The sequence below is a fragment of the Sinocyclocheilus grahami genome, unplaced genomic scaffold (genome assembly GCF_001515645.1).
Source record: "Sinocyclocheilus grahami isolate Dianchi unplaced genomic scaffold, SAMN03320097.WGS_v1.1 scaffold1006.1, whole genome shotgun sequence".
Lineage (NCBI taxonomy): Eukaryota > Metazoa > Chordata > Actinopteri > Cypriniformes > Cyprinidae > Sinocyclocheilus > Sinocyclocheilus grahami.
Window position 1 is genome coordinate 478,791 of NW_015506185.1, and position 25,669 is coordinate 504,459.

Consider the following 25,669-nt stretch of genomic DNA (forward strand, 5'->3'; position numbering starts at 1 on the left):
TTGAATCACGTGATATTTTCATATTTTATATTCAATATATGTATTTAGAATATATACAAATAAGCGTAACATGTTGCTAAATTTAGATAAACAAAGTTATGCAGTGAGTAAGGATAAAAATGATTAAAACCTAGACATAAATAGCATTTCATTAATAAAAAATCTCAAGCTGATGAATGCATATTTAGTATTGCAGTGTTCCATAAGATGCTGAAATATGAATGTGCTTGCAGGGCCTATGGTTATTTTCATATAAATCAGCGTGCTTGACCAAAGCATATTTATTCGTTTCTTGGTGCATTTTAGGATTAGACGGGCGTTTGGGTCAAGAAACTGTGCCACAGCAAAGCCGAATCATTTCGACACGCTTATGTGGAGCATTTATGGAGGTTATTGGCACTTTCTTCAAGCTATTGTGCTCTGAATGCATTATCACTCTCTACTAGCACGCAGTTGTGTTCCTGACGGGGGTTTAAGAAATCAGGCGTAGCCTAATGTTAACTCAAATAGCATGGCAATTTATTAAACAAACAATGCAGATCCTTCAGAATACTTTTTCAACAAAAGGAGATAATTTGAAAGAATATGGCGTTATACATGTTACATTCCTTGTTATAGTGGAACATTTGGACAATGAATGCAGTTCAGATTAGAAACACTTTTTGGTGTTTGGTCCATAATATCCGGCTACACTTTAGAAATAAATTACTATATGCAATTTACACGTAATAACAAGTCCATAAGCGTCTGACGCACGTCAGCACAGCCCAGCATATAGCTCACAAAAACGAAGAAGACTTACGTGTTATTCGAAGTAACACTGTCCTTAACAAACCGAGAGCAAGTGTGTCTGACTCGCGTTTGTGTTCGGTTTCTGATCAGTCCGTCACGGGGGAAGAGTCGGTAAGTAGCCTATCAAGGTCTCTCGGTATCGAGAACAGGGGAAATCAACAACAACAAAACGAAGAAGGAGAACGAAAAATAGGCTATACTTGTTTGGTCAAAACTTGCTGCAGTCGTAGACAAAAGCCCCCGAGGTGCGGTATATAGGCTGACTCGGGGGAAACGACATCTGACAGCTGTTATTCCCGTTCACCGGTGAATTATTCAGACCGATTCTCTGCGATTCAAACATCTCTCGAACCGAATGGAAGTTCTGCTGCTGCACCGGGTAGGTGGCGCCCAGATGGCCAATGTCTCCGGCCTGGTTTAGGTACCATGAGGCGAGGCGCCCTTGGTGCGCATGGTGGCCCTCCTGAGGATTCCCGTGGTTTAAGGACGACGTGGTGGTCGTGATCGAGTAATCGGGCAGAGTTTCGTCCACGGCGGTAGTGGTGGCCAAGTGGCCCGAGCGATCCCCGCCCGCGTACAAGCTCATGGCCTGCATGTTGCAATGATAGGTGGCGTTGGAGGTAGTCGAGATAGAGTTCTGGCTGCAAGGCGAGCTGTACGCAGACGTCTGATTGGGAGAATAGTTCAGGGACAACGTGGGAGTTATACCTGTCCGTGAGGGCGCCACGAGAGACGGGGTGAGCTCGCCGGAGCTCTGAGGCGAGCCGCGGAGGGAGGTCATGATGTTATCCACGCTGAAGCCCTGCGCGGGGGCCTGGCCCTGGTGGTGATGCTGCTGCTCGCCGGCGCTGTCCAGGCTGAGAGAGCGGGTGGAGGGGATGCTGTGCGGGCTACCGCTTGATATACTGCTGCTGCCGGGGCTCTCGATCTTGGGAACGGTTCTTAGCGAGGGCGAAACGGCTTGCGGAGGCGTGGATGTGCCGTTCTCGGTTTTAATGTCCTGAATGCGCACTGGCTGCGAACCTGGCGCCGACTGCTCCTGATCGCGGTTCGTCTGATTCTGCTGGCGAGAAGGCGCTTCCTTGACGTTTCTCTCGTCTTTATCCTTTGAGGCGTCTTTCTTTTTGAAACGCCGTCGTCGGCGCAAAAAGCTGCCGTTCTCAAACATATTATAAGAGTCCGGGTCTAGGCTCCAATAGCTGCCTTTACCGGGTTTTTTGTCATCGCGGGGCACTTTGACAAAGCACTCGTTCAGGGATAGATTGTGTCTGATGCTGTTCTGCCAGCCTTGCTTGTTGTCCCTGTAAAAGGGAAAGCGCTCCATTATGAACTGATAAATGCCGTTTAGGGTCACCTTCTTGTCTGGGGAGTTCTGGATGGCCATGGTGATGAGCGCAATGTAACTGTATGGCGGTTTTACCATGTCCTTGGGCTGCGGCTGCGGCGTGTACGGTCCGTACGCCCTCGCCATGCTGGCAGGGTACTGCTCATGGGCCGCGTGAGAGTACATGCTCATGGGGGCTGGCATCCCGGTGTACCCCCCTCCGGCGGCGGCCCGGTAATAGCTTTGGTCGCTGCTGATGTACGGCACGACTCCCAGCGAGTTGGGACTGGAGACGGAATAGCGCGCCTGCATGACTTCTCTTCAAACGGCGCTGGCGAAGAACAGACGTCAAGAAGTCTGAAGCAATCCACAAACCCGCTTGACACGCGCCTCCTCTGAAACCAAGAAGGCAGTCCAACCGTGAGTCCACGTTATGCCACCGTATTTACAAAATGTGATTATAGTATTGGACTCGCGTACTGGCCACCTCTGTCTGTCGGAGCGCGCATTGGAAAACTTCTGAACGCTAAGCATCGGTCACTACATAATACTTTTGCGCACTTCAATTCTTTTCCCCTTTTGCTGCCAGTAAGGCTCCTCCCAATAACATCTAAGTTGTCCAATGGGAGGTCGGGCCGTGCAAAGCGAGCGGCCACACACAAGGTTGAAGAAAATCGAGAGGTGTTGGGACGTCCCAGCCCACCCTTGCCAAACACACACTTCTCCAGACCTTAAAGAACCATGCTCTCCACAAACTAGCCAGCGCGGATACGCACCAGATTGAAAACACTTTAATGATTATAAAGCAACATTACGAAACCTTTGTTTATAAATCATTTGGAATGTGTTCCTGAATAATCTAAGCTATTATATATATATATGAAGAGTGTATTTGCAAGCTTTTGCAAAAAAGATACATCTTTTTTTTTTTTTTCAAAAATCATGCTTTTTTAATTATGTTATCGTGTTTTTTTTGTGTGTTTTATTGTGTTAGTTAGCTGTATTTTTTACCTAATCAAAATAACCCAACTGCAGTTTGATTAATTGGACTCCACAATGGGGGGAAAAAAACATGATTTTTGTTAAAATCTGAGTTATCTCTTTTTGCAAATCAACTCGTCATATAAATAATAACAGTAATAATAAATACAAACGGACTCATCACACTCCTTTCCTGAATTCTTCGATTAATCAATGTATACATGAACATTTCAAACAAACGCTGATCCAGCCGTAGCGCAAACAAGTGCTAATAATGAATTGTAATGACTTGTATTTCGCAGCAGAACATAAAGAAGTGTATGTAACTTTAAAAATGTTTTATCTGCTAACTTTGCTATAAACTTCGTTCGTGAAAATATGATTTCATGTCACTGAATCAATATGACTATTTTATGTTGCACCAAAAATGTTAACTTTAAAGGTAGAAATGCAATAGCAATGGTGTGTAGGCATCGACTGTAAGCAGTTAGTAGCAGAAGTAGTTATATAAAAAAAAAAACACGATTCTGCTCAACTATTGTTGAGGTGAATTACAGACTGTAATACTTTGTGTAAATCAAATAAAAGCTCTAGTGTTATTCATTTTAATGCTGAAATTGTCATGTAGCCTAAAAATAATATTTTTGTTTGATTGCTTTATTTCATCTTTACATGCATGGCGATACTCTGGCAATTCTATCTGTATAGAATTGGCAAATAAAATTGATTGCCTTTGCGATATGAAAAGAGAGGTCACATTTTATGGCATACTGTAGTATTGATATGCGCGAAGACAAGAACGATTAAAGCTATACAATTTAAACTACTGTAAAAGTGTTCCGATAAAACCAAACATTGTTTCCATATCGCATGTACATAAAAACTGTTTAATGCATAGGCCTGTACAGAAATTAACAATATCGATTATTTGTGTATGAAATGTTCCTCTCTGAAGCTGCGAAGGCATCGGCATCCCAAATACAAACAGCAGAAGCTACTAAATGTATCAAATATACAAAGCAGTGCTAATCACTTTGAGCAACCAATGAAGCAACATTTTGAAAAAAAGCATTTGATAAACGTAAAGAGTAAAAGCACATAAATACGATAGTCGACTGGCTCTTGGCTAGTTATGGCATGATTGTCCGAAAGCAGAGGAAGTCTGTGATGGTCAGAGAGTAAAGAAACCCCCAGCGTCCTGTGCTCTTAGCGCCCTCTGTTGATCACTGAACACCAGTCTAGGCAAATGCACAAATAGTTTAACTATCTAAAAGACACCATTTTTATGATTTACTGAGGTATACATTTTTTTAAGTAAATAGACATTTAAAAATCATATCAAGAAAACTGACAAAAACAAATTGATTAAAAATGAAAGACGAGAGGGGGAAAAATCTTGTATCTGATTTCAATGTTGATTTAAATGAACAGAGAAATACAATTAGTGCTCCAAAATTTCTTGGTAAACGGGTGTAGTGACGTTGGTTTTCAAAAAACACAATGGACCAACACCAGCAGATGACATTGCACCCCAAATCATCACAGACTGTGGAAACTTAACACTGGACTTCAAGCAACTTGGGCTATGAGCTTCTCCACCCTTCCTCCAGACTCTAGGACCTTGGTTTCATCTGAAAAGAGGACTTGGGCAACAGTCCAGTTCTTCTTCTCCTTAGCCCAGGTAAGACGCCTCTGACGTTGTCTGTGGTTCAGGAGTGGCTTAACAAGAGGAATACCACAACTGTAGCCAAATTCCTTGACACGTCTGTGTGTGGTGGCTCTTGATGCCTTGACCCCAGCCTCAGTCCATTCCTTGTGAAGTTCACTCAAATTCTTGAATCGATTTTGCTTGACAATCCTCATAAGGCTGCGGTTCTCTCGGTTGGTTGTGCATATTTTTCTTCCACACGTTTTCCTTCCACTCAACTTTCTGTTAACATGCTTGGATACAGCACTCTGTGAACAGCCAGCTTCTTTGGCAATGAATGTTTGTGGCTTACCACAAACCAGATAGGGAAAGTCGTTGTAGATTTAGTTCTGGACTGTTTAGAGTATGAAAGTGCATGGTAAGCTATGGAGAGAGACTCCATCGTCACATTTCAGCTGTCCTGCAGGTGACTTCACTAAATTACAGTTACCATGGTTACACTTTATGTACAGCCTTGCATAATAATGAATTCATTTTATAAATTAATTATTGTGTGATTATTGCAGAGAGTTGTAGGGCATAGACATGATTTTATCTGTAACACCTTTTACCAAGGCCATCCGTCCTGCTCCTGGAGGACCAGCATCCAGCAGAGGACAAATTCCAATCAGAAGTGAGCGTCTCTATACCCTACTGACTCTGAAGGGTAGAGCCCTTGGGGTTGTTATAAGGAGCAGAGCAGCTGTATCTCATATGTGGCCGTTTGAAAGGGGCAATGGACGCATGGGTCTCATTTTGAAGGCTGCGCCCTCTAGAGGTTGCATTGGGACACTGCAAACGTCACTTCCTCATTATTCTAATACCTGGAATGTTACCGGTATCCCTCACTCCATTATAGCTGTTCTTAGAACAGGAGTCTCTTAATACAGTTATGCAAATAAATATACATTTTGTATTTTTTTTATATACCACAGGGTCTGTTGAAATATTGATTCTGATTAGCTGACAAATGTTATAAGGTGTGCAATATTGTTTTAAATAAACGCACAGCAGTAGTTCCAGTTGTGTCAACCGCATTACAGTTCCAAATCACTCTGAATTATTTCAGTTTATTTCAAAGGCCATTCAAAGACAAGCAAATAAATATGACAAACAATGGGAAATTACAAACAATTTCCATGTTTTCCCTATTTACCTTTTATTGTCTATGTAAAATATGCTACATCTCTTTCTTCTGCTCTCTCTTTCTCCACACACACAGAGAGACATCGACGTGCATAGAAACTTGTGTGCTGCTCATTGACTTATGAACAATTAACATTACAAAAAGTGTAATGACTACAGCAACAAGTTGGTAACTACTGATTCTGAAGTTAAACTTACAGCTTTCTTGTTGATACACAGCTGCATACTTTTGAGACACGCAGATGCGTATAATTAACTTTCTTTCTTTCTTTCAATAACTGTATCTCAATGGCTCAAGCAACGGAGGCTTGTGATGAGATGCGTAACTTCTACACGCACGAGTGTTTAAGGATAAAAAACAGACAAATGAAATAAAAATAAAATAAAACATCTGAACAGTGTCTTGTGTGATAGAAAGACCCTTTGTGATTTCATTCAGTTGTTCACTTTTGTTTAGAACGCCCCCTTCTGGAAGTGCCCTTTAAGGACACAAAAATATGTATCTCAATCCCTAATTAAACACACAAGAACCAAGGTGTTCAGGAAAACGTCTCAGGTTACGCATGTAACCATGGTTCCCCGAGAGGGAACCAGATGCTGGGAAATGCAGCCTGCATGACCGGTGTCTGAAGCACGTGTGAAACAACGCCAATCTATTGGTCCACCTGGCCCATGACGTCATGGGTGGGGTGCCCGGAAGTATAAAAGGGCACCTGCTGAATACGTCATCCACTTAGCTGTCTGAAGGAGACGTAAACAGGCAGGCCAGAGGCATGGCGAGGGGTCGCAGTGTCTCATTCCCTCTCGGGGAACCATGGTTACATGCGTAACCCGAGACGTTCCCCTTCTAGGGAACTCCACGCTGCGCCCCCTAGGGATCACACTGGGGAACGAAATCCAACCATGCCGTGCCGAGGCGCATGCCTGTCCACCTGGTGGGGGAGCACCAAGGAAGCGACAGAAGTACACCAAGCCTTTCCTCAGAAAGGGGCCATGCCACTGCACCATGGGCTGCTCACACAACTTGTCAGAAATGGGGAACCCGATTAGATCAAAGGGTGTCCCACCCAAGTTAAGAGCACAACTATCCTCAGATACCTATGCTATGTGAGCCATATAAGCCTGGATACACAAGACCACTGAAGAGACTAACTAGAAAGCCTATAGAGGAGCTCAAAGATAGCTACTTAAATCCAGGTAAGGAGAAATAGCTGCTAGAGCTAGAACACAGCTATCCTTAGATAGCTATGTCCTAAAGGTCTTATAAAGGCTTGTAGACCAGAATAACTATACACAGCTAGCCTAGATAGCCAGGCAAAACCTTCCTGCAAAGCTGCCCAGACCATAGAGAGTGGGCTATCTACTTACAACCCTAGCAGGGGAGATAGCGCTGTCTAGGCATGGGCTCAAGGAAACCGCTACTTAAAACCCTAAGCAGAGGAGCAATCACTGAGCTATCACATAGCTATCCTCATATAGCTAGGCTCTAGGAAAGGGGATCAGGAGAGGGCTCACCGCAACTGCGAGTAAGACACAGCTAGCCTCAGATATCTGTATTCAAGTAAGCCCGTCCTGCCACAACAATGGCTGTAATATAACCACCCTCAGATGGCTATACTAAGGAGGCCCCAAATCCGTGTCAGTCCCACGATAGGCTAGCGAGGCACCGTGTCATTGACCAGGAGCACACAAGAGGGAGATCCGGGCCATCAGAAAATGATTCGCTTAGAGCGAACAAATAAACATCATCAGTCCGAGATCAAAGCCTGATGTAAGCCGTGGCCAAAAACAATAGAGGGCTGGACACAGCTATCCTCGAATAGCAGTTTCCTCAGTTAAGGCTGAAGACAGGACAAAGACTTCATCGCTTACTTGAGAGAGCTTGTGCCATGGGGAACCCAAGCCAGGCTAGAACATAGCTGCCCTCAGACCACCATATTCCAGATCAAAGTAAGCTGGAGCATATCCATCCGCAGAGAGCTACACTCAAAACCCTGAAGAGGGGGAGCAATGTACTCAGCCCAAACTCACTATGCGGAATTCAGAGGGACCACTCACTTAAAAATACCCAGAAGCCTGGGGAGGCAGCCCATTCCTATACCCGCCTGGCTTAATACAGGAAGGAACATACCCCATAACGACTCTAGGTGCTGAAACACCCTGGTAAAGAAAGCTCGCAAGCATTTCTCCACATATATTAAAATATATTCATGCCCAGTGAGGCTCTCCACACAAAATAACATGCATATTAAAGAGGTACGGCCGAGTTGAATATAGCTCCGCCCACGATCTCGCAGGATCAGACTGAAACGATTCCGTACTCACACTCCATCGTCATAACAACCCAATAGTGTCTGCAGCATCCGACAACCCATTTAGAGAGGGTGTGCGGATCCAGCAGATCAAAGAGATCACTGCGAGTTAGGATAAACTGTGCCACAGCAACGTCGAACTGGGCCGCGAAACACAAACGCTCCGTCCCGCATCACTCAGGAATAGGAACAAACGCGAGCGGAGCCTAGACATCTTGACTCATCACAAAGAGCGCATTGCTCTGAACTCGCGTGCTTTTCGCCGAGACAAACTCGAAAGCAGAATATGCCCTCAAGTGTTAGAATCCAAACACGGAGGCACACATTCCCTCAGGCGCTGCTCAACTCAAGCACTAAACTCAAGTGCTCGAGGGCTCTGAACGCGCAAGCTCCTGACCAAGACACATAACGCATAGATTGTGTGTCCTAAGCCGCGAATCCCGCGATCCGAGTCCTCGCCGTGCCACGGCAGCAGCGGGACCCGAACCTTGAGACGCAAATGCCTGTCACTCATCACTTGAGAAGAGGGACAAACGCGAACGGAGCTTCTCATTGGAGACACTCACAATGAGCGCGTTCATCGTGTGTGTCCTCAAGTGTCAGAAACCTCGGGCACGGAGGCACACACTTTCCACAACGCTCACCGGCCCTGGTCTATCACACGCACTTCAAACAGACGGCTCATGAAGACAGCAAAGAGGATGACGTATTCAGCAGGTGCCCTTTTATACTTCCGGGCACCCCGCCTATGACGTCATGGGCCAGGTGGACCAATAGATTGGCGTTGTTTCACATTTGCTTCAGACACCGGTCATGCAGGCTGCATTTCCCTGCAGCATTTTGGATTAAATGTAGAGGTTTGATAGAACTGTCTGGAAGACCTGCCAAGAAAGCATTGCAATAGTTCAGTCTGGACAGAACAAGAGCTTGAACAAGGAGTTGGGAAGCATGTTCCGAATGAAAGGGCCTGATCTTCTTGATGTTGAATAAACCAATCTGCAGGACTGGGCAGTTTTAGCAATGTGGTCTGAGAAATTCAGTTGATCATCAATCACAACTCCAAGGTTTCTGGCTGTTTTTGAAGGAGTTATGGTTGATGAGCCTAACTGGATGGTGAAATTGTGATGAAGTGATGGATTTGTTGAAAACACAAGCAGTTCTGTCTTGGCCAGGTTGAGTTGAAGGTGATGGTCCTTCATCCAGCAAGACACACACACACACACACACTGATCTTACTGTCTATATGAGGATTTATTACACACATTTATTCTGATATGTTATTTCAGTGTCAGAAGTTGCAATATTACACTGTGTCCTAACTACACGCGATGCGACAAGATTCCAGCGACAAACAATTTGGCTGTCCGCACCAGACGCAACGCGACACCACGACGTGACAGAATCAATCAAATATCACAGCATTGCTATGGAATATGCTTGTTGGTTTGCATTGTTTTAACGTACATATTTGCTTTAATTTATGTTTAAGATCTGAGGTAAATCTGATCTGTTGTTGCTTTCAATATGGCTATAAGGTCACGCAAAATGATATTTAAACTCATATTAGACACGTTTAACTTTGAATAAAGCACATAATTTGTACCTGAGATTATTACTGTCATTAGTTTGTATGTTGTTGTTCCAGCCGCGACATCACGGAAATAGAAACCGCGGCTAGTTAGGACAAAAACTGAGATTAACATGGAAAAGATACCTTTTTATCGCGTGTCACAGTGTCGCGTCACGTGTAATTAGGACACGGTGTTAATGTCATGAAGAGAAAACGTGTCTTTACTACACGCAACGTGACAATATTCTAGCGACAAGCAATTTCGGTGTCCACACCAGACGTGATGCGACACCGCGAGGCGATAAAATCAATCAAATATCACAGCCAATCAGAAGCGTGTGTGGGCAGGTTCTCTCTGGAAGCGCACTGCACTCGCAACGAAATGGATAAGTTTATAATCTAATTCATAAATATTAAACCTTTTTTACGTTATTAAATATACATACTGTGTGACTGATTCCATCTTTGTTATGGAATACGCTTGTTGGTTCACAGTCTTAACTTACATCTTTGCTTTTATTTATTTTCAAGATCTGAGGTAAACTAGCTGTTGTTGCTTTCAGTATGGCTATAAATGCCATTCAATAAGACATTCAAACTAGACATGTTTAACTTTGAATAAAGCACATAATCAGTACCTGAGATTATACTTACAGGGGCAGTCGTGGCCTAGAGAGTCGGACTTGTAATCCGAAGGTTGTGGGTTCGAGTCTCAGGTCCGGCAGGGATTGTATGTGGAATATCCAGTGCACTCTCCACCCTCAATACCATGACTGAGGTGAGACCCTTGAGCAAGGCACCGAACCCCCATCTGCTCCCCGGGTGCCGCAGCATTGGCTGCTCACTGCTCTGGGTGTGTGTTCACGGTGTCTGAGGTCTTCTTGAGCTCCTCTTTGCAGAAATCCTCCAGTTTCTCTCTCAGCTGACAGACAGATTCTCTCAGACCATCAAAAGAGACGAGAGAACTGAAGAGATCATCATTTACGTCTCTGTAGATTCAGGAGGTGCCAAGAGAGACTGGAAACTCTACAGAAAACAGAAATCAAAACTCATCAGCTCCACACTGGGATGCCACTTATACCAGTGAAAAAAAGTTCTGACATGAGACCCATTTGAACAAGATTTCTGAAACCCATTGGTAAGCGGTGTCTCTTTTAAAAGAAGATGATCAGATGAGAGTCTGACTGATATGGTAACACAATCATGAAATATTTCTCTGTAAGTCTTGTGTCACAGCAGGATCTGGCTCAAGTCCACTCTGACCCTGTTCTTCCAGATCTCTGTTACCTGCAGGAACTGGATGTGATCCTGTGTGTGCTCCAGCTGCTCCAGCTCAGCGTCTCTCCTCCTCAGATCATTGATCTCCTGCTCCAGTCGCTCCAGTCGTCCTTCAGCTCGACTCACTGCAGTCTTCTCCTGATCTCTGATCAGCCGTATCAGCTCAGAGTGGCTTCTCTCAATGGAGCGGATGAGCTCAGTACAGATCCTCTCCCTGTCCTCCACTGCTGTCTGTGCAGAGCGCTGTTAGGACACACAGTGATTCAGGCTTCAGTGAGTCTGAACTGAGACGGAGACAAACTTCTCTTCTTCTCCAGACTCACCTTATGAGACGCCACAGCCTCTCTCAGCTGCTGAAGATCTTTCTCTCTCTGCTGGATTCTCTGCTGGAGCGTCTTCTGCGTCTCCTTCAGCTGCTTCTGCAGGACAAACAGATGATAGTGAACGTCACAGAAAACTACTGGCACTAAATCATCAAGTGAACAGATAACTCCAGGTTTAAAGGTTCACCCGCCCCTAGCTACCTATAACTGCTGGTCTAGGATATTCATAGCATATTAATGTAATAGAGCTGGCAAACGATATATCTGCGATTGCGCTCTGGAGAGCATCAAATGATTCTATTTACAACATGTTTTCGCAGTGGTGAGCAGTGCAGCCAATCACAGACATTCCTGTTGATTTTTTGAACACAATGGCCAATCAGAGGTGTTTACGAGACATTTAAGACACATTTAATACATGGGCGGAGTAAGAACAAGTAAGTTCATACAAAAGTTCACTTCAGGAATTACCAAAGTTGCGTCGATAAGTTTGAAATACAGTGTTTGACAAAACAGAGTAAACGTAAAGAGAAAGCGTGCAATCTATGGCTATTATTAGCTCTCTATATAAAGCATACGGACAGAAAGACAAACGTTGTGCTGAAAGATGCACAATACACAATCTTCCAGCCCAGGATGAAGTCATTATGCACATTAACAATAATTTGGGACAAATATAATAATGTTAGCGTTCTGACACTTGTAATTTTAGGTTGAATAGTAAGCACCTGTTTGTATTGAATTATGTAAATAAGAGATTCATTGTGTAGTCAGTCTTATTGATTATAATGGAACTTTGTGAGATCGTGATTAATGAGTGACAAGCTTTTTAGTGGTTAAAAAGGGAGCGCTCTTTGCATGCTGTCTAGGCAATAATGGGCTTGTTGCATATCGCCACCATCTTGGATTTGCGGTCTAGCGAGTATGGGCATAAACACTTCCGATTTTGCAAAACACCAGTGCAGAGAGCCGGAGAAGTCCAAATATTACCTTCTTTATATATTTTACAGGATTTATAATATCACTTAAAATGCAACTAAGATCTACATAGCTGTTATTACTATACTATACATGTTAATTGAGCCAGTGGAATTTGAAACTTACGTATGTTTGGGTCAGGTGAATGAAGAAAATACACTAATACTGTTCACAAAATGAAAGTTGACTTGAACTCATGGTGTGTATACATAGCTACACGATGTCTTTTCCCATACCGATTATATGCAAATGTATAAATTACTTATTTCTCAAAAATGTTTGTATTACATTGACTTTTTAGAACTGAAATACATTTTCCTTATGAGACACTGAGTGCAATTATATCTTCATAAATATCCGTTTCTCAATTCTGCACATACATTAGTGTGTTCCGTCAACATTTTCACAACATATTTTACTATTTTGCATTTATAGTTATCTTTGCATCATATTTTTAGATGTAAGCATGAGCTGTATAAAGATCAGATTCATAAATAGTTATGACTAATGTAAAGATTTGTTTAATTTGTTAATAAATGCAAACTATACAAATATACTGTACGTGCTATATATAGACACCAGATAATGATTTATGCAACAGATGCAGATAAATATTAATAAAAACACACGGAAATTCAAACACCGATCTTTTAAGTAATGCTAATCTACTATAATTAAATTGTTAAACTGTACAGATACAGTTATAAATAATATTACCAAATAAAGTTAATAAATCATACACCGAGTCCATAATGCACGTTGAAATCTCTGAGCATCTCGTTTGACAAATTTGAATAAAATGGCCTGTTGAGCAGCCACATACACACTCCAATATTTAGGCCCATCCGCATATACAGTAGGAAATGTGGGATTCACTCTGGAAACGTAAATTGTCAAACTTCAGAAGCTTCAACTTCAGACCACCACTGTACATGAATCAGCATAAGGCACAGAAAATAAATGAACAAAATGATGACTAAAATCATCTGGATTCAATCAGATTTACTGAACAGAAAGTCATCTGTCACTGCATTTAACTTGTATTTTGACTGATAGACGTTTACTGTATTTTGTCAAATAACAGGTGAGTAGTTCACGCCATTATTTTATGTTGCTTGAGCAAAACCGATTTTATGAAAGATTGTGTTGAGAAAGGTTTACGGTGCATTTTCAGCAAACAGTGAAACTCTTCTTGCAGCTGTTGTTCATTTCTGCTGTGGTGAGCAGTGTGAATGCTGTGAGCTGTTAATATGGTGCTGATATGAACACATATGAAAAGAGTGTCAGCAATATTTCATCAGTGTCTGTAATGCAGCTCTTACAGCAACTGTGTCCACACTGGATGGTCACTTGTAGATCCAGACACACTGGACACAAGAACGGCTCCACTGAAATACAGGATTCTGACATTTTCCTGCATGTGAGTGTGCTGATATAAAGCTGCAACAGGCCAACAGCACTCAAGTTTCGGTTTCTCTACACTGATGCTTCCTGGTGTTTGAGAGACAGGAAAAACAGGCGTGTCTGTAAATTCCCAGATAAGAGAAATGTCCACTAGGTGTCAGCCTCATACAGACACTGGGAGCTGGTGCTAAATGGACTGCTAGCACAACCAGTGTTGCCAATTTAGCAATTTTAAAAAATTGATTTGGCAACCTTTAGCAACTTTTGATAAGTGACTCAGACAATAAAAAGGCACACATTTTCCATCCAAATTACACAAAAAGAGGAAACCACAGATGCCTAGCAGTACACACATCACGTGAATTGAGTTAGCTGCTATTTGCAATTGTTCACTTTAATAATAATAATAATTGAATAATTGTTCATTTATGATGCACTTTGTTAGTAGCTTGTACCTGCGATTGTTGATCAGTTAGTATACTGTAAGAAAAATGGAAAATCTTTCAGGACATTATCCATTATCCATCATCCATTGTAACCCTGTAACCCAAACACACAATGCATAATTTAAAATGCAGGAAAAAAACCATTACGGAAAATTCTTTCATATTAACATAGTAGATTGTGCCTTATTTTTACAGACTTTTCTTAGAGTGTAGCATACTAACTAACTACTAACCCACTGCTTAAAGCATATTAGTTGAGAATGTGTAGAATTACTAGTTTACTAGCTATTAAAAAAACTTAAATTGAAATCATTAAAAAAAAAAGTGCACGTTTTCAATAATTCAATGTATTTAAAAATACAGTTATTTATATTTTAATATTATATCATGCATATTATTTTACAAACAAATCTAAATTAACATATATAAAATATATTTTTTGCTGAGATTTGATGATGTGACAATTTTGCGTCGTGATTACGCAATGATGTCACAACTTCATTTAGCAACTTTTAGCAACAAATCGACCTTCCTTCAGCAACTTTCTCTGAAAATTAGTTGGCAACACTGAGCACAACCAAAGAGTTAAGATTTGGCAGGTTAGCAGGGGCGTAGTTGTACAATCTTGAACCAGCACTACATATTAAAATCATTTTTAAAGTAGGCTACTAATGGCCACCTTTACTATAATTTATCACTTTTGATTGTGTAAAATTTAGTCTAACTTTGTGTAGAATTTATAATAAATAATCTGTTAAGGGAATAGATTTTTCCTTACAGATTTATATTACAAAGGCATGTTGTAGCTAAGTCTTATTATAACAAATGCTACAGTTAAGAACTATGGTACATTTTCATGAGAGCAAGTACACGTCAGAATCGAGAGCCATGTGTAAAAAAGGTTCTATGCCTTCAGATATTCCAAGAGATGGCATAGATTCAATCATTAAGAGCCTGACGAACTGTTAGGGAGTATGAAATAAACAACATCAATATAAGAATACGCTAAGTTAGATTGACATGGCATGTTGAATTAGAACATTCTGTCAAACTATAGCCTATAAGTGCTTAAATAATATAAAATACATTATAGATCCTATGTAAACAAGTAATTGGTAACTATGCTGTTACTTTATTGCATTTATGTTGTCAACCAACTTTGCATGTGTAGATGATAGCACAAAAGACCATTTTACAAAAATAAATATATAAGAAAACAAACAAATAAATAAACCTTATGAGGGAGCATTACCCGGGACTCCACTAAACAGTTCTCACTTCAGTAATAAATGACAACTGTACACTGTACGTGACAACAGCTTCTGTGATAGATAGATAGATAGATAGATAGATAGATAGATAGATAGTAAATATTTACCCACCCTTAATGTCCAAATAAAAAGACAGCAAATATTGAAGACAACTTTATAATTATTGCATTGCATTAGAATGAATTACAATTGTTGCGGAATAGACAAATAACAAAACTATTATAATCTGTATTTATCATAAAATAGCATAATCTTAAAACATAAAATACATTTTGAGTGACTTTAATTTTAACATATTTATATTATCTAGAAATTCCACAATATCTATAAAATCTTCCTCAGAAATCCCACAGGTCATTTGTTTCTCGGTTCCCAGCACACATAAACATATTCCCTGAAGCCACACTCAGGCAAATCAGAACTCGACCTCTACTGTAGTAGATGAGTATAACTCTAGCAGTTCTGGTTATTATCGCTAGAGGGCGCTATATACTTATGTATAGTGGAAACCTACCTGATGGTAAAAGAAGCATGTGCTGCTGGACAGTCGGGTCGCTGCTGAAAAACTGTAACATAACAGTTCATTAGTAACTCACTTGAACCCCTCAAAACACTGTTATTGTACATCAGATCACCTCACTGTCATGCTTTTGTTGTTGCATTTGATGACCTCCTGAATCAGACAGTTTCATGCCGTATGTGTAGCAACAAACCGGTGTATAGAAAAGTGTTCCTGTGGGTTTTATTGTCATTTAATTTTTTAAGAAAAAAAATGCCTTTAACCCGGTTGTACCCATAAAATCGTCTAATTTCATGATATGTGACCCTGGAGCACAAAAGCAGTCTTAAGTAGCACAGGCATATTTGTAGCAATAGCCAACAATACATTGTATGGGTCAAAATTATCAATTTTTCTTTTATGCCAAAAATCATTAGGATATTAAGATCATGTTCCATGAAGATATTTAGTAAATCTCCTACCGTAAATACATCAACATTTAATTTTTGATTAGTAATATGCATTGCCAAGAACTTCATTTGGACAACTTTAAAGATGATTTTCTCAATATTTAGATTTTTTTGCATCCTCAGATTCCAGATTTTCAAATAGTTGCATCTCAGCCAAATATTGCCCTCTCCTAACAAACAATGTAAAGCTTATTTATTCAGCCTACGTCTGCAAGATGACTATTCAGAATTGCATTTAAGCATCTGCTTTGTACAAACATCTGATAGACGTCTTTAAGATACATTCTAAATTATAAACATTTTAATGACATTTTCTATTCGACATCTACGTGTGCCATCTGGGAGCCAGTCACATATCGGTTGTGTAAAGCTTCACTTATGACTCAAACAACGAAGCGACTGCAGAACAGTGTCTTTTATTTTAATTTCTAATTTGTGCATCTGAGATATGCTTTCTAGGGTAAATGCGCATCACATGGAATCGGTTTAAAATCACTCCATGAATTAGGCTTCACGCTTTATAGGCATATCGGTGAGCTTCCCGTTACCGGTTGGATCCTTTATTTTGCCGGTATTGAAATCGGTGTGAGAGAGAGCCGAAGAGAGCGATATTTCGGCAGAAACAGTTGGCAGGTGAGACGCTCTTTATCAAAATCGGGTTGGTCTGAGACTCATTGCCTGTCAGTCTTATTAAATGTGAGGAAATTAGAAAAGAACGCATTTTAAGTGCAACCTTTACCTGCACTTGTTTTCGAGACCGCTTTATTAGCTCTGTTATTTAGTCATGCACACTGCATGCCACTGAAGCGTATTTCCATCAAATGAATGTAATTAACTGTATTTAGGAAATACCTTTTAGCACATTACAGTTGAACATCAGGTACTGTATAGCTACTTTTATACGGTCAATAAAGCATACAATACGGACAGGTCATTTGAAATTGGTAACACTTTCGATTAGGGAACACTATCCACTATTAACTAGTTGCTTATTAGCATGCATATTACTAGCACTGGCTGTTTATTAATGCTTATAAAGCGCGTTATTATGCCTTATGACCGTATTTTAGATTTCTTAACCCTATACCTCATACCTAAACATAAGTGCAACAACTGAGTTACTCTTAGTTTATTGAGGGAAAACTGTTAGTTAAAAGCGAATATGTGTTCAGTAATTTAAATAACACACTACAAACGAAAAGCAACTATTTTATTTCATAATCATTGTACTAAAGCATGCTAAGGAATAAACGCAATTCGTTGTGTTTCTACAGTATATATTGACGCTTATTTAAATGCCTTGGTGCACATGTATTTTCCTTAAAATAATACCAAATTAAAACAAAACGTGTTGAGAGCAAAATAAAATCGTGCATGCATGAAACTGTGTATCCATGTGGAGTAAACATTATTTTTAATAACACCGCAGAGTTGACAAGTGTACTTCTGGTTTAATACACTTAGTATGTTTTATCTTTAAATTCGTGCACTTTTTTAACCTTATTTACGTGGGCTACTATTATAAAATTATAAAATTAATAAAACTTTTTTTATAGTTGAAAGTAACATCACGAGCGCTTTTTAAGTGTTAGGCGTGAACGTTTATTGCGATATACATCATTTAAATTAATATTTAATTTGTTAATTATATTTTATTGTATTTATTATTAAATTATATTTGCTCTGTTTTGTATTACTTTGAGGGAAAAATAATCTACACAAAGGCATTTTAAATAAGCTTCAAAATATGCACATATATACATAAATATACTTACAATACAAAGTCTAAGGGCAAAACAACTAACGATGATACATCATTCTTGTGCTTGTTTGGTGTAACGGTAGATGGCGACATTGCACCGCGTTTAACTTGTCAAACTCGGTAAGCACAGGCCTCGAGCTGAGCATTAGGGGTTAAGCTGAGTAACCTCGGCACGCTTGTTGACTTTCTCTATTCATTCTTCTCATTGATAAATCCAATAATCCTCAAATTCATCTAAGAGGTGGCCCCTGCTTTTATTGGACTGTCCCTTATTTAAACTGAACACGTGTAAAATCCTCTTTAGTTTGCACTAATGTCGGGTTTTCAACTACTGGCAAAGACAGCACTGTTTTCTTAACCTTATGAAATGATGGAAATAAAAAGAAAATCGCAAACAGCTCACAAAGGCCTTTTGCGTCACACATCTGCTATTTTCCTAATTATAGTGTGTCTCCAAAACAGCACTGCAGGAAAACCAACTCAAAGAGTGTGAGCAATTCTTAATCGCCACGCACAAACTTTAATTCATTCGTCTAAATGCGCCCTTAGCACACGTAACACGTGTAGGCCTCTGAGGGAAAAAAATACTTACATGTCCCAATTTGAAGGAATAAAAAAAATGATATGATTGTACACTCGCGCGACTCTGGAATCAGCCCTTTCTATAAATACTGTGGTCCCTAATTGTAAATAGTTATCGATGTACAGGCATAATGATTGCGATAAAATGCATTTTTAAAAGCATCAATGAAATTGCTTCGACAATCTGTACTACTTTAATACTTCGAAAAAGGCTAAATTGTTGCACATGATGTCTGCTAAAAATTGTATACTAACTTGATTTGTGTGCTTAAATTGTAATATTTAGGCAGGCTTTTCGTTTTAAACGACATCGCATTACAATGTTTTTAAGACAACAGCAGCTACATTGATTTGTATTTATGGGAACTACACTCTAAAAAATGCTGGGTTGTTTCAACCCAACTTTGGGTCAAATATGCACTAACCCAACTGGGTTAGTTGGGTTTTACATTAATTTTTTAACCCAAAAGTTGAGTTAGTCCATACTTGATCCAAAGTTGCATTGAAACAACCCAGCATTTTTTTTAAAAGAGTATAGCCTACTTAAGTATTCTATAAATGCCTTCTTAGACCTGCTAAACTTTATACAGCAATATCAAATCGAGACACTGTAAAGAGTGTGTGCATTAGCGGCTTCATAGCCTACCTGAGATGTCTGCCGACTCTCTGCCGTTGTGATGCAGATAGCCCTGCTCCAGAGAATAAGGCGGCATACTCGAGTGTAATCCGGAGGAGTTGGGGCTGCTGGAGGCTAGCGGCTGCTGTTTAATGTAAGGAGACACTCCTGATGAAGCCCAATGTGCCGAGGCGGCTCCATACGGCGAATGGCACTCCAGAGAGCCGCTCATGGCCGGCGGAGAGTGCAGCGGACTGTTGCTGTTGTCTGGGCCGTACTCGCCGTTGGAAGCGACTTGGCACGCCGTCATGTATGTAGAACCCGAGCTGGGCGACATGTGTGAGACATGATGGCCTGCTGTACTGAGGCCATCGTAACCCGTGTGAACGCCAGGCACAGGGTTGCTCATCATGTCCAGGTTGTAGCCGTTGGTATGGCAGGCCAGGGACGCGGAGGGCGACTGGAAGTCGAAGTTTTGGGGCAGCATCGAAGCGCCGAAGCCGATGCCGTTCATCATGCGGTACATGGGTTTGAGAGCCTGGCATTTCCTTCGGAAACCACGGGGCCTGCGTCGGAAAGAGCCCTCCTCGAACATGAACTCGCTCCCGGGGTCGATGGTCCAATAGTGGCCTTTGCCCGGCCGCCCGAGGCCTTTGGGAAGTTTGATGAAGCACTCGTTAAGAGACAAATTGTGTCTGACGGAATTTTTCCAGCCTTGGTAGGAACCCCTAAAAAACGGGAAGCGCGCTTGGAGGAACTGATAGATTTCACTCAGCGTTAACCTTTTGGTCGGGGAGCTCTGTATCGCCATGACTATGAGGGCGATATAGGAGTAAGGCGGCTTTTCGGGGCGCCTCACGCCCGAGTTGGACTTTTTGCCCTTGCTGCCGGTCGCAGCTGTGCTCTCCAGCGCTGTCTGTGTGCTCTGAAGCGCCGAGTGCATGGTACTGGATGCCGGGCTGGATCTGATGGGAGCCGGCGTGTCCAGCTGCTGCTGAGAGCTCTCAGTCGTCATTGCTAAGCGGTGTAGCCCAAAGGAAGCTGGACGGGTTTAAAAAGACGGGTTCAGTCTTCAAAGAATAAGAGTCGGGGCTAAAAATACGGGAGAAAACTATGCGTACTCCAAGCAAATCTCTCTTAAAAGCCAGTGTCTCTCCGAGGTCAGTGCGCCACAATTGTGCTCCTGGTTGAAGCCACCAGCTGTGTGTCGCCAGGATAGCGACCCCTCCTTAGTCTCTTGGTGGCCATCGTGAAGACTAATCCTTTAAGAGAAGGAAACTCAATGCTCCGGAGTCCTCTGGCGCAAAGACGTGCGGCCAAACAAAACGCGACCACCTATCAATTCGTAAATCTCTCTCTGCCCCCTAGATCCCCGCTAAATTCCTCCAAGAACTCTCCTCAAACTGCGGAGACCCACCCCTTTTCCATGTCTGGCATGCCTCCAGCTATCGGTCTGGCAGGAGGCTGTGCAGAGTCCGAGGAGAGAGACTCCCCACCTCCCCTCTGACAGCCTAAATACACGCAATAACGCCATTTATCAAGCCTAGCCCGACGTTTCGATCAACAGCGCCACACGCCAAACACCGGGGCGAAGGCTGTCAGAGCTCCAGTAATTAATGGCGTGTTTTGGTGAGAGTTCTGGCACTGGAGGACGTGAGGTTGAAATAGAAACGCACTTCTAGTGTGTGGCACGATGTAACGGCGCGTTTGACCGTCGAGCGAACAACGTGCGAAGCAAGAGTTCATCGCTTCGCCGAGGAGAGAAGAATGCGAGCACGTAAGGCAGTGACCTGGTTGAGCGTCTTGTCAAGTACGCATGATGGGGGTGGGCGAAAAAAGTCCATCTCCAAGTGTATACAAGTTCTTGTAAAGGGCTGTTCTGGATAAATGATTTTGACATGAGTGGAAGCAGGCTTTTTCCATCAGCGGCTGCGCCAGTGCTCGGATGCCACACACAGCGCAGTGTCAGTTTACCGTCCCAGACCCCTATCATCCCCCCTGAGAGAGGGACTAATTAATTGTGGAAAGTGAGCTTAATTGGCCATACGAAAAAATAAAAGAAAGAAAGAAAAAAATCTACAGTGCAACGCAGCATTCGTGATTATCGTGAAAGAAAAACAATAAATGCACAAAGTCACTTGCTTTAATTTTAAATGTTTAACTAAAACCAACGCAACCGTGCATGCAAAATAATAATAATAATAATAATAGTTTTTATGATTGCATAATCAAAGTAGTCGGTTCTATTATTAACGAATTTTGTTTTATTATCATCACACGCGTCAATGATTAGGCCTATTTTAAACAATTCTTAGTGTGTGTATATTTATTTGCTCTGTAAACTAATCGATTGTACTACTGTTTATTGGCCTCTTACAGTTTAAACATTAGGCCTACACAACAGTTGGTCTTTTTTTTATTTGGCTTTGTCATGAATACGCGCACTAAAATATACGAATGCAACGCGAGGGCAATATTCACAGCCGTGCCTCATAGGCAGAAACAAGCAGCCTCACATTTTTATCAAAGACAACAAAAGGATGTGGAGATAAAATCAGCCCTCGTCATAACAATAAAGGTAAAGAAAATAATCGCCACAAAAATTCCCGGCAACATCAAACCCACTATCCCCGCTGCGTTCAGGATGCACGCTTGGCTTAGAAAACGCGTGCGCGGTGCAGAAGGAAAATACGTGAAAGACTTTGAAGGCTTCTCGTTGCGGGGATAATGTTGTTGTACTAGACTGCTGGATCCCTCTACTGTTGCAGGTGACCTTTTGACTAAAGGTGACACATCGATGTCGACTCTCCGAGTGCGCATTTGAAGGCTAAGAGCTGAATAATGGCGATATTAGAGGTTTTTACTCTCCGCGTGACAAGAGGCGCTTCTGGGGACGGATATTTGCAGTTCTGGGCAGAAAATATAAATATTGAATTGCTAAATATATCTGTGTCCGCTCTCGGGGAAACTCTGCGAAGAAAAAAGCAAAGCCCTGAGTTCTCGAGGCGCCTTCGAGTGACCAATGTTGCTCTCCCTCACAAGTCAATTGTTTAAATTGCAATCAAACAAATAAACTGCATGATGATAACAAAGATTACGCTCTTTGGGGAATTACTGACGTGGGTTTTAATTTGCATCTTCATTTTGATATGAAAAATACAAAAAAGGAAAAAAAAATTTGGATACCTATAAAAATGTAATCCACAAGCAGTTATAAAAGAGTACCATTTGACCGTGCGAAATACATTTGATTGCAATATGAAATGTCACATTTTTGCCTGCTGTTGTGCAGTAGATATTGTACATTACATCCTGTAGGTTGCAGTACAGTCTCTCCAGATGACAGAGCCTTTAAACGCCATAAATGGCAACAGGCCTTGTCAGCTTGATTGGTGCTAATGACTTTCTCCTTGACGTCACGTTACACTTCACACGCAGAAGTTGAGGTCGATTGTTTTTCTTCTTCTTCTTTTTAGTTTGGCAGGAGCAAGTGATGTCTAGAAAAAAAATAGTTTACAATAATTCCAGTTTAGATGCAGGAGCCTCACTTTCTGTGTAAGAACTCAAATTGAGCTTGAATAGTTTATCTCGAACTGTAAATCTGAAATGGAAACAAGTTTACATTTATAAGAATCGTTTGAGGCACCTGGTTCAACACACTTAAAACAAACACAAAGGGCAATAAATACACAGACGACAGCTTAAAACAACGCAACCGCTCAGTAGGACGATACAAACAGAATAGCTATTAAATAGTTCACAACTTTCACTCCTTGTCATTCTGCATAAAACGTTCCCGGACGAACTTTACGCAGGCGGATGAAATGTATGTCTTTGTCAAGTCACAAGTGCTCAGAAAGTGCCAAAGTTCCCCACGCGATATTACGACAACAAATAGTCGATCTTGAAGGGGTGAAAGCCCGCGGACGCGTGTGGGATCGACAGGCACTCGGATGTCAGCTGGAACGGGAGAAAGTCCCGTTGGTGACGGCAGCTGATGGCGGGGTCCACCGGGTGTCCAAAGGATCGAAGCGCATGCGTTTGGGGAAGAGCCACAGGGGAGCCCCGCATGACAAATCCCCCGTGCCAGGTGTCGGCTTTGCGTTCCTCTTTCCTGAAAGGACGGCTGAGGATGCTGTCAATGGCGAAGGAGCTTGTAAACTTGGCGCTGGAAGGAGGCGTAACGATAGTGTCCACCGCAGGAGCTTGGCTCGGCTCCTCTGGCTCCTTGCCCAGTTTTTTGCTGATGCGCTTTCTCCTTCGACGAAACACTCCGTCCGCAAAGGTGTACTCGCTCTGCGGGTTCAGCATCCAGTAGTTGTCCTTCCCCCACGGTCTGGAGGGATCCCGCAGCACCTTGAGAAAGCAGTCGTTGAGAGACAGATTGTGGCGCACTGAATTCCTCCAGCCGGTGTAGCTGCCTCGAAAAAACGGGAACTTTTTCATGAGGTAGTCATTGATTTCGGCCAAAGTGAGGCGACCTGAGTTCGAATCCCGGATGGCCATGGCGATCAGAGCGATGTATGAGTACGGAGGCTTGGGTCTCCGGGTGTAGGGCTTGCCTTTGCTCTCTGCGCCCGGAGGAACAGGTGCGGGACTGTGCGCCACGCAGTCTCCATCCGAGCCCAGCTCTTCCTCCGCGGACATCGGCGACGGGATGCTGCCCTCGGCGTCGCTGCAGAGCTCCGCGGGCTTGGAGTCGTAGTGACCCCCGCAGAAAACCTCCAGCTTCATTGGCTGAGCTTGTGACACTTTAACTGTCCAGACGCTTCCGCCGAGTAAGGCTCCTTAAGAAAACACCGGAGAAAGAGAGCTAGAATAGCCACGCGGAGCTGTCAAACACAATCCAACGCGTGAGAGTGACAGGACCTGTACCTGCTGCAGATAAGTGCACTTAACATCCCTAGCGCGCGCTCAGCTGTCTAATATAGGCGCTCACCTCCGGGTATGCCTACAGGGGGCGGGGCCTGCATGTCTTTAAGTCTTAAAATCACTCTTACAAAAACACACGGATCATGCACACCCTGTTTTGAAATAAAGCGGTCGAGCGTATGTGGACAAACATCAGACAGACTCGTGATGAATTGCTTTGTTGGTTTGAGCCGAGTTTCGTCACAGTGAGGCGGCTTCACCTGCGTCCTTGCTCACCTTTGCGCACCACACAGAAGAGTTTCACCTCAGGAAAGCAGGTGGCGTGCGTTTATCAGACATGGCACGCCGCGCAGGAAGAATAGTCCTGAGAAGTATATTTAGACTTAGAACTGGTTTAATCATAATAAGTCGCAACATATTGTAATCACGTACCAACATTTTAGTTGTGTCAATCACATCCCTCATTAGTCATTAACTGCAGTGTGTTACATTTGTTGATGATATTATGCTCAACATTCCTTTGGGTAGAGCATTGAACTGTTTAATTACTGCAAAAGAGGACGTTTTTAAAAACAAAACAGTGATATCATGCCTGTGCAGTTGTTTAGCATCCCATTTATACACTTACAGCATTTATGATGAATGTCATTCATGCAGGTAAATAAAATATATAAAGGATATAAAGGCACAATTCCATGCAGCTTTGAATTTAGAGTATATATTTCTTCTAATTTTCAAGCTCGAGTTAGGTTGCATCAAATATTTTAGTCATTAAACACTGAATGGACACATTTTGACCTGTGTCACATGTCTAATGCAGTAAAAACAACTTATGTTACTCAAACAAGCAGAATGTGCTTTAGAATTATGCTTTAAACATGCATTATGCAAACATGTGTAATAGTTTCTTTTATGTGTTTTGAACACTCAAGTGGTGTCAGAATGCCTTTAAGACTATAAATCACACTCTAAAAAATGCTAGGTTAAAAAGGGACAAACCCAGCTATTGGGTTGTTTTGACCCAGCGGTTGGATTCAAAACAACCCAACTGCTGGGTCAAAACAACCCAACTGCTGTGCAAAAACAACCCAACTGCTGGGTCAAAACAACCCAACTGCTTGGTCAAAACAACCTAACTGCTGGGTCAAAACAACCCAACCGCTGGGTCAAAACAACCCAACTGCTGGGTCAAAACAACCTAACTGCTTGGTCAAAACAACCCAACCGCTGTGTCAAAACAACCCAACTGCTGTGTCAAAACAACCCAACTGCTGGGTCAAACCAACCTAACTGCTGGGTCAAAACAACCCAACCGCTGGGTCAAAACAACCCAACCGCTGGGTCAAAACAACCCAA

The 25,669-nt window shown here is 42.1% G+C and overlaps 3 protein-coding genes across 3 annotated transcripts; all 3 read right to left on the reverse strand.

The window, feature by feature from the left end:
• Positions 1–448: 448 nt before the first annotated feature.
• foxc1a (forkhead box C1a) lies at positions 449–2,651 on the reverse strand. Its single transcript, XM_016250743.1, has one exon. It carries the CDS (start codon positions 2,426–2,428, stop codon positions 1,001–1,003), a length of 1,428 nt encoding a protein of 475 aa, XP_016106229.1. The 5' UTR covers positions 2,429–2,651; the 3' UTR covers positions 449–1,000.
• Positions 2,652–18,788: 16,137 nt separating this feature from the next.
• Positions 18,789–21,850, reverse strand: LOC107565523 (forkhead box protein F2). Its single transcript, XM_016250770.1, has 3 exons — positions 21,844–21,850; positions 19,472–20,482; positions 18,789–18,814 (listed from the first exon to the last, which is right to left on the reverse strand). The coding sequence occupies exons 2-3, from the start codon at positions 20,454–20,456 to the stop codon at positions 18,789–18,791; spliced, it is 1,011 nt and encodes a 336-aa protein (XP_016106256.1). The 5' UTR covers positions 20,457–20,482; positions 21,844–21,850.
• Positions 21,851–22,941: 1,091 nt separating this feature from the next.
• LOC107565503 (forkhead box protein Q1) lies at positions 22,942–24,330 on the reverse strand. Its single transcript, XM_016250744.1, has one exon. The coding sequence runs from the start codon at positions 24,173–24,175 to the stop codon at positions 23,324–23,326; it is 852 nt and encodes a 283-aa protein (XP_016106230.1). The 5' UTR covers positions 24,176–24,330; the 3' UTR covers positions 22,942–23,323.
• Positions 24,331–25,669: the final 1,339 nt, after the last annotated feature.

Coding starts and splice junctions, on each gene's coding strand:
- foxc1a (XM_016250743.1), bottom strand. CDS start 2,428: ATGCAGGCGCGCTATTCCGTCTCCAGTCCCAACTCGCTGGGAGTCGTG.
- LOC107565523 (XM_016250770.1), bottom strand. CDS start 20,456: ATGACGACTGAGAGCTCTCAGCAGCAGCTGGACACGCCGGCTCCCATC. Junction 18,815..19,471: donor AGAGTCGGCAGACATCTCAG/GTAGGCTATGAA, acceptor TTTTTCCCTCAG/AGGCCTACACGTGTTACGTG.
- LOC107565503 (XM_016250744.1), bottom strand. CDS start 24,175: ATGAAGCTGGAGGTTTTCTGCGGGGGTCACTACGACTCCAAGCCCGCG.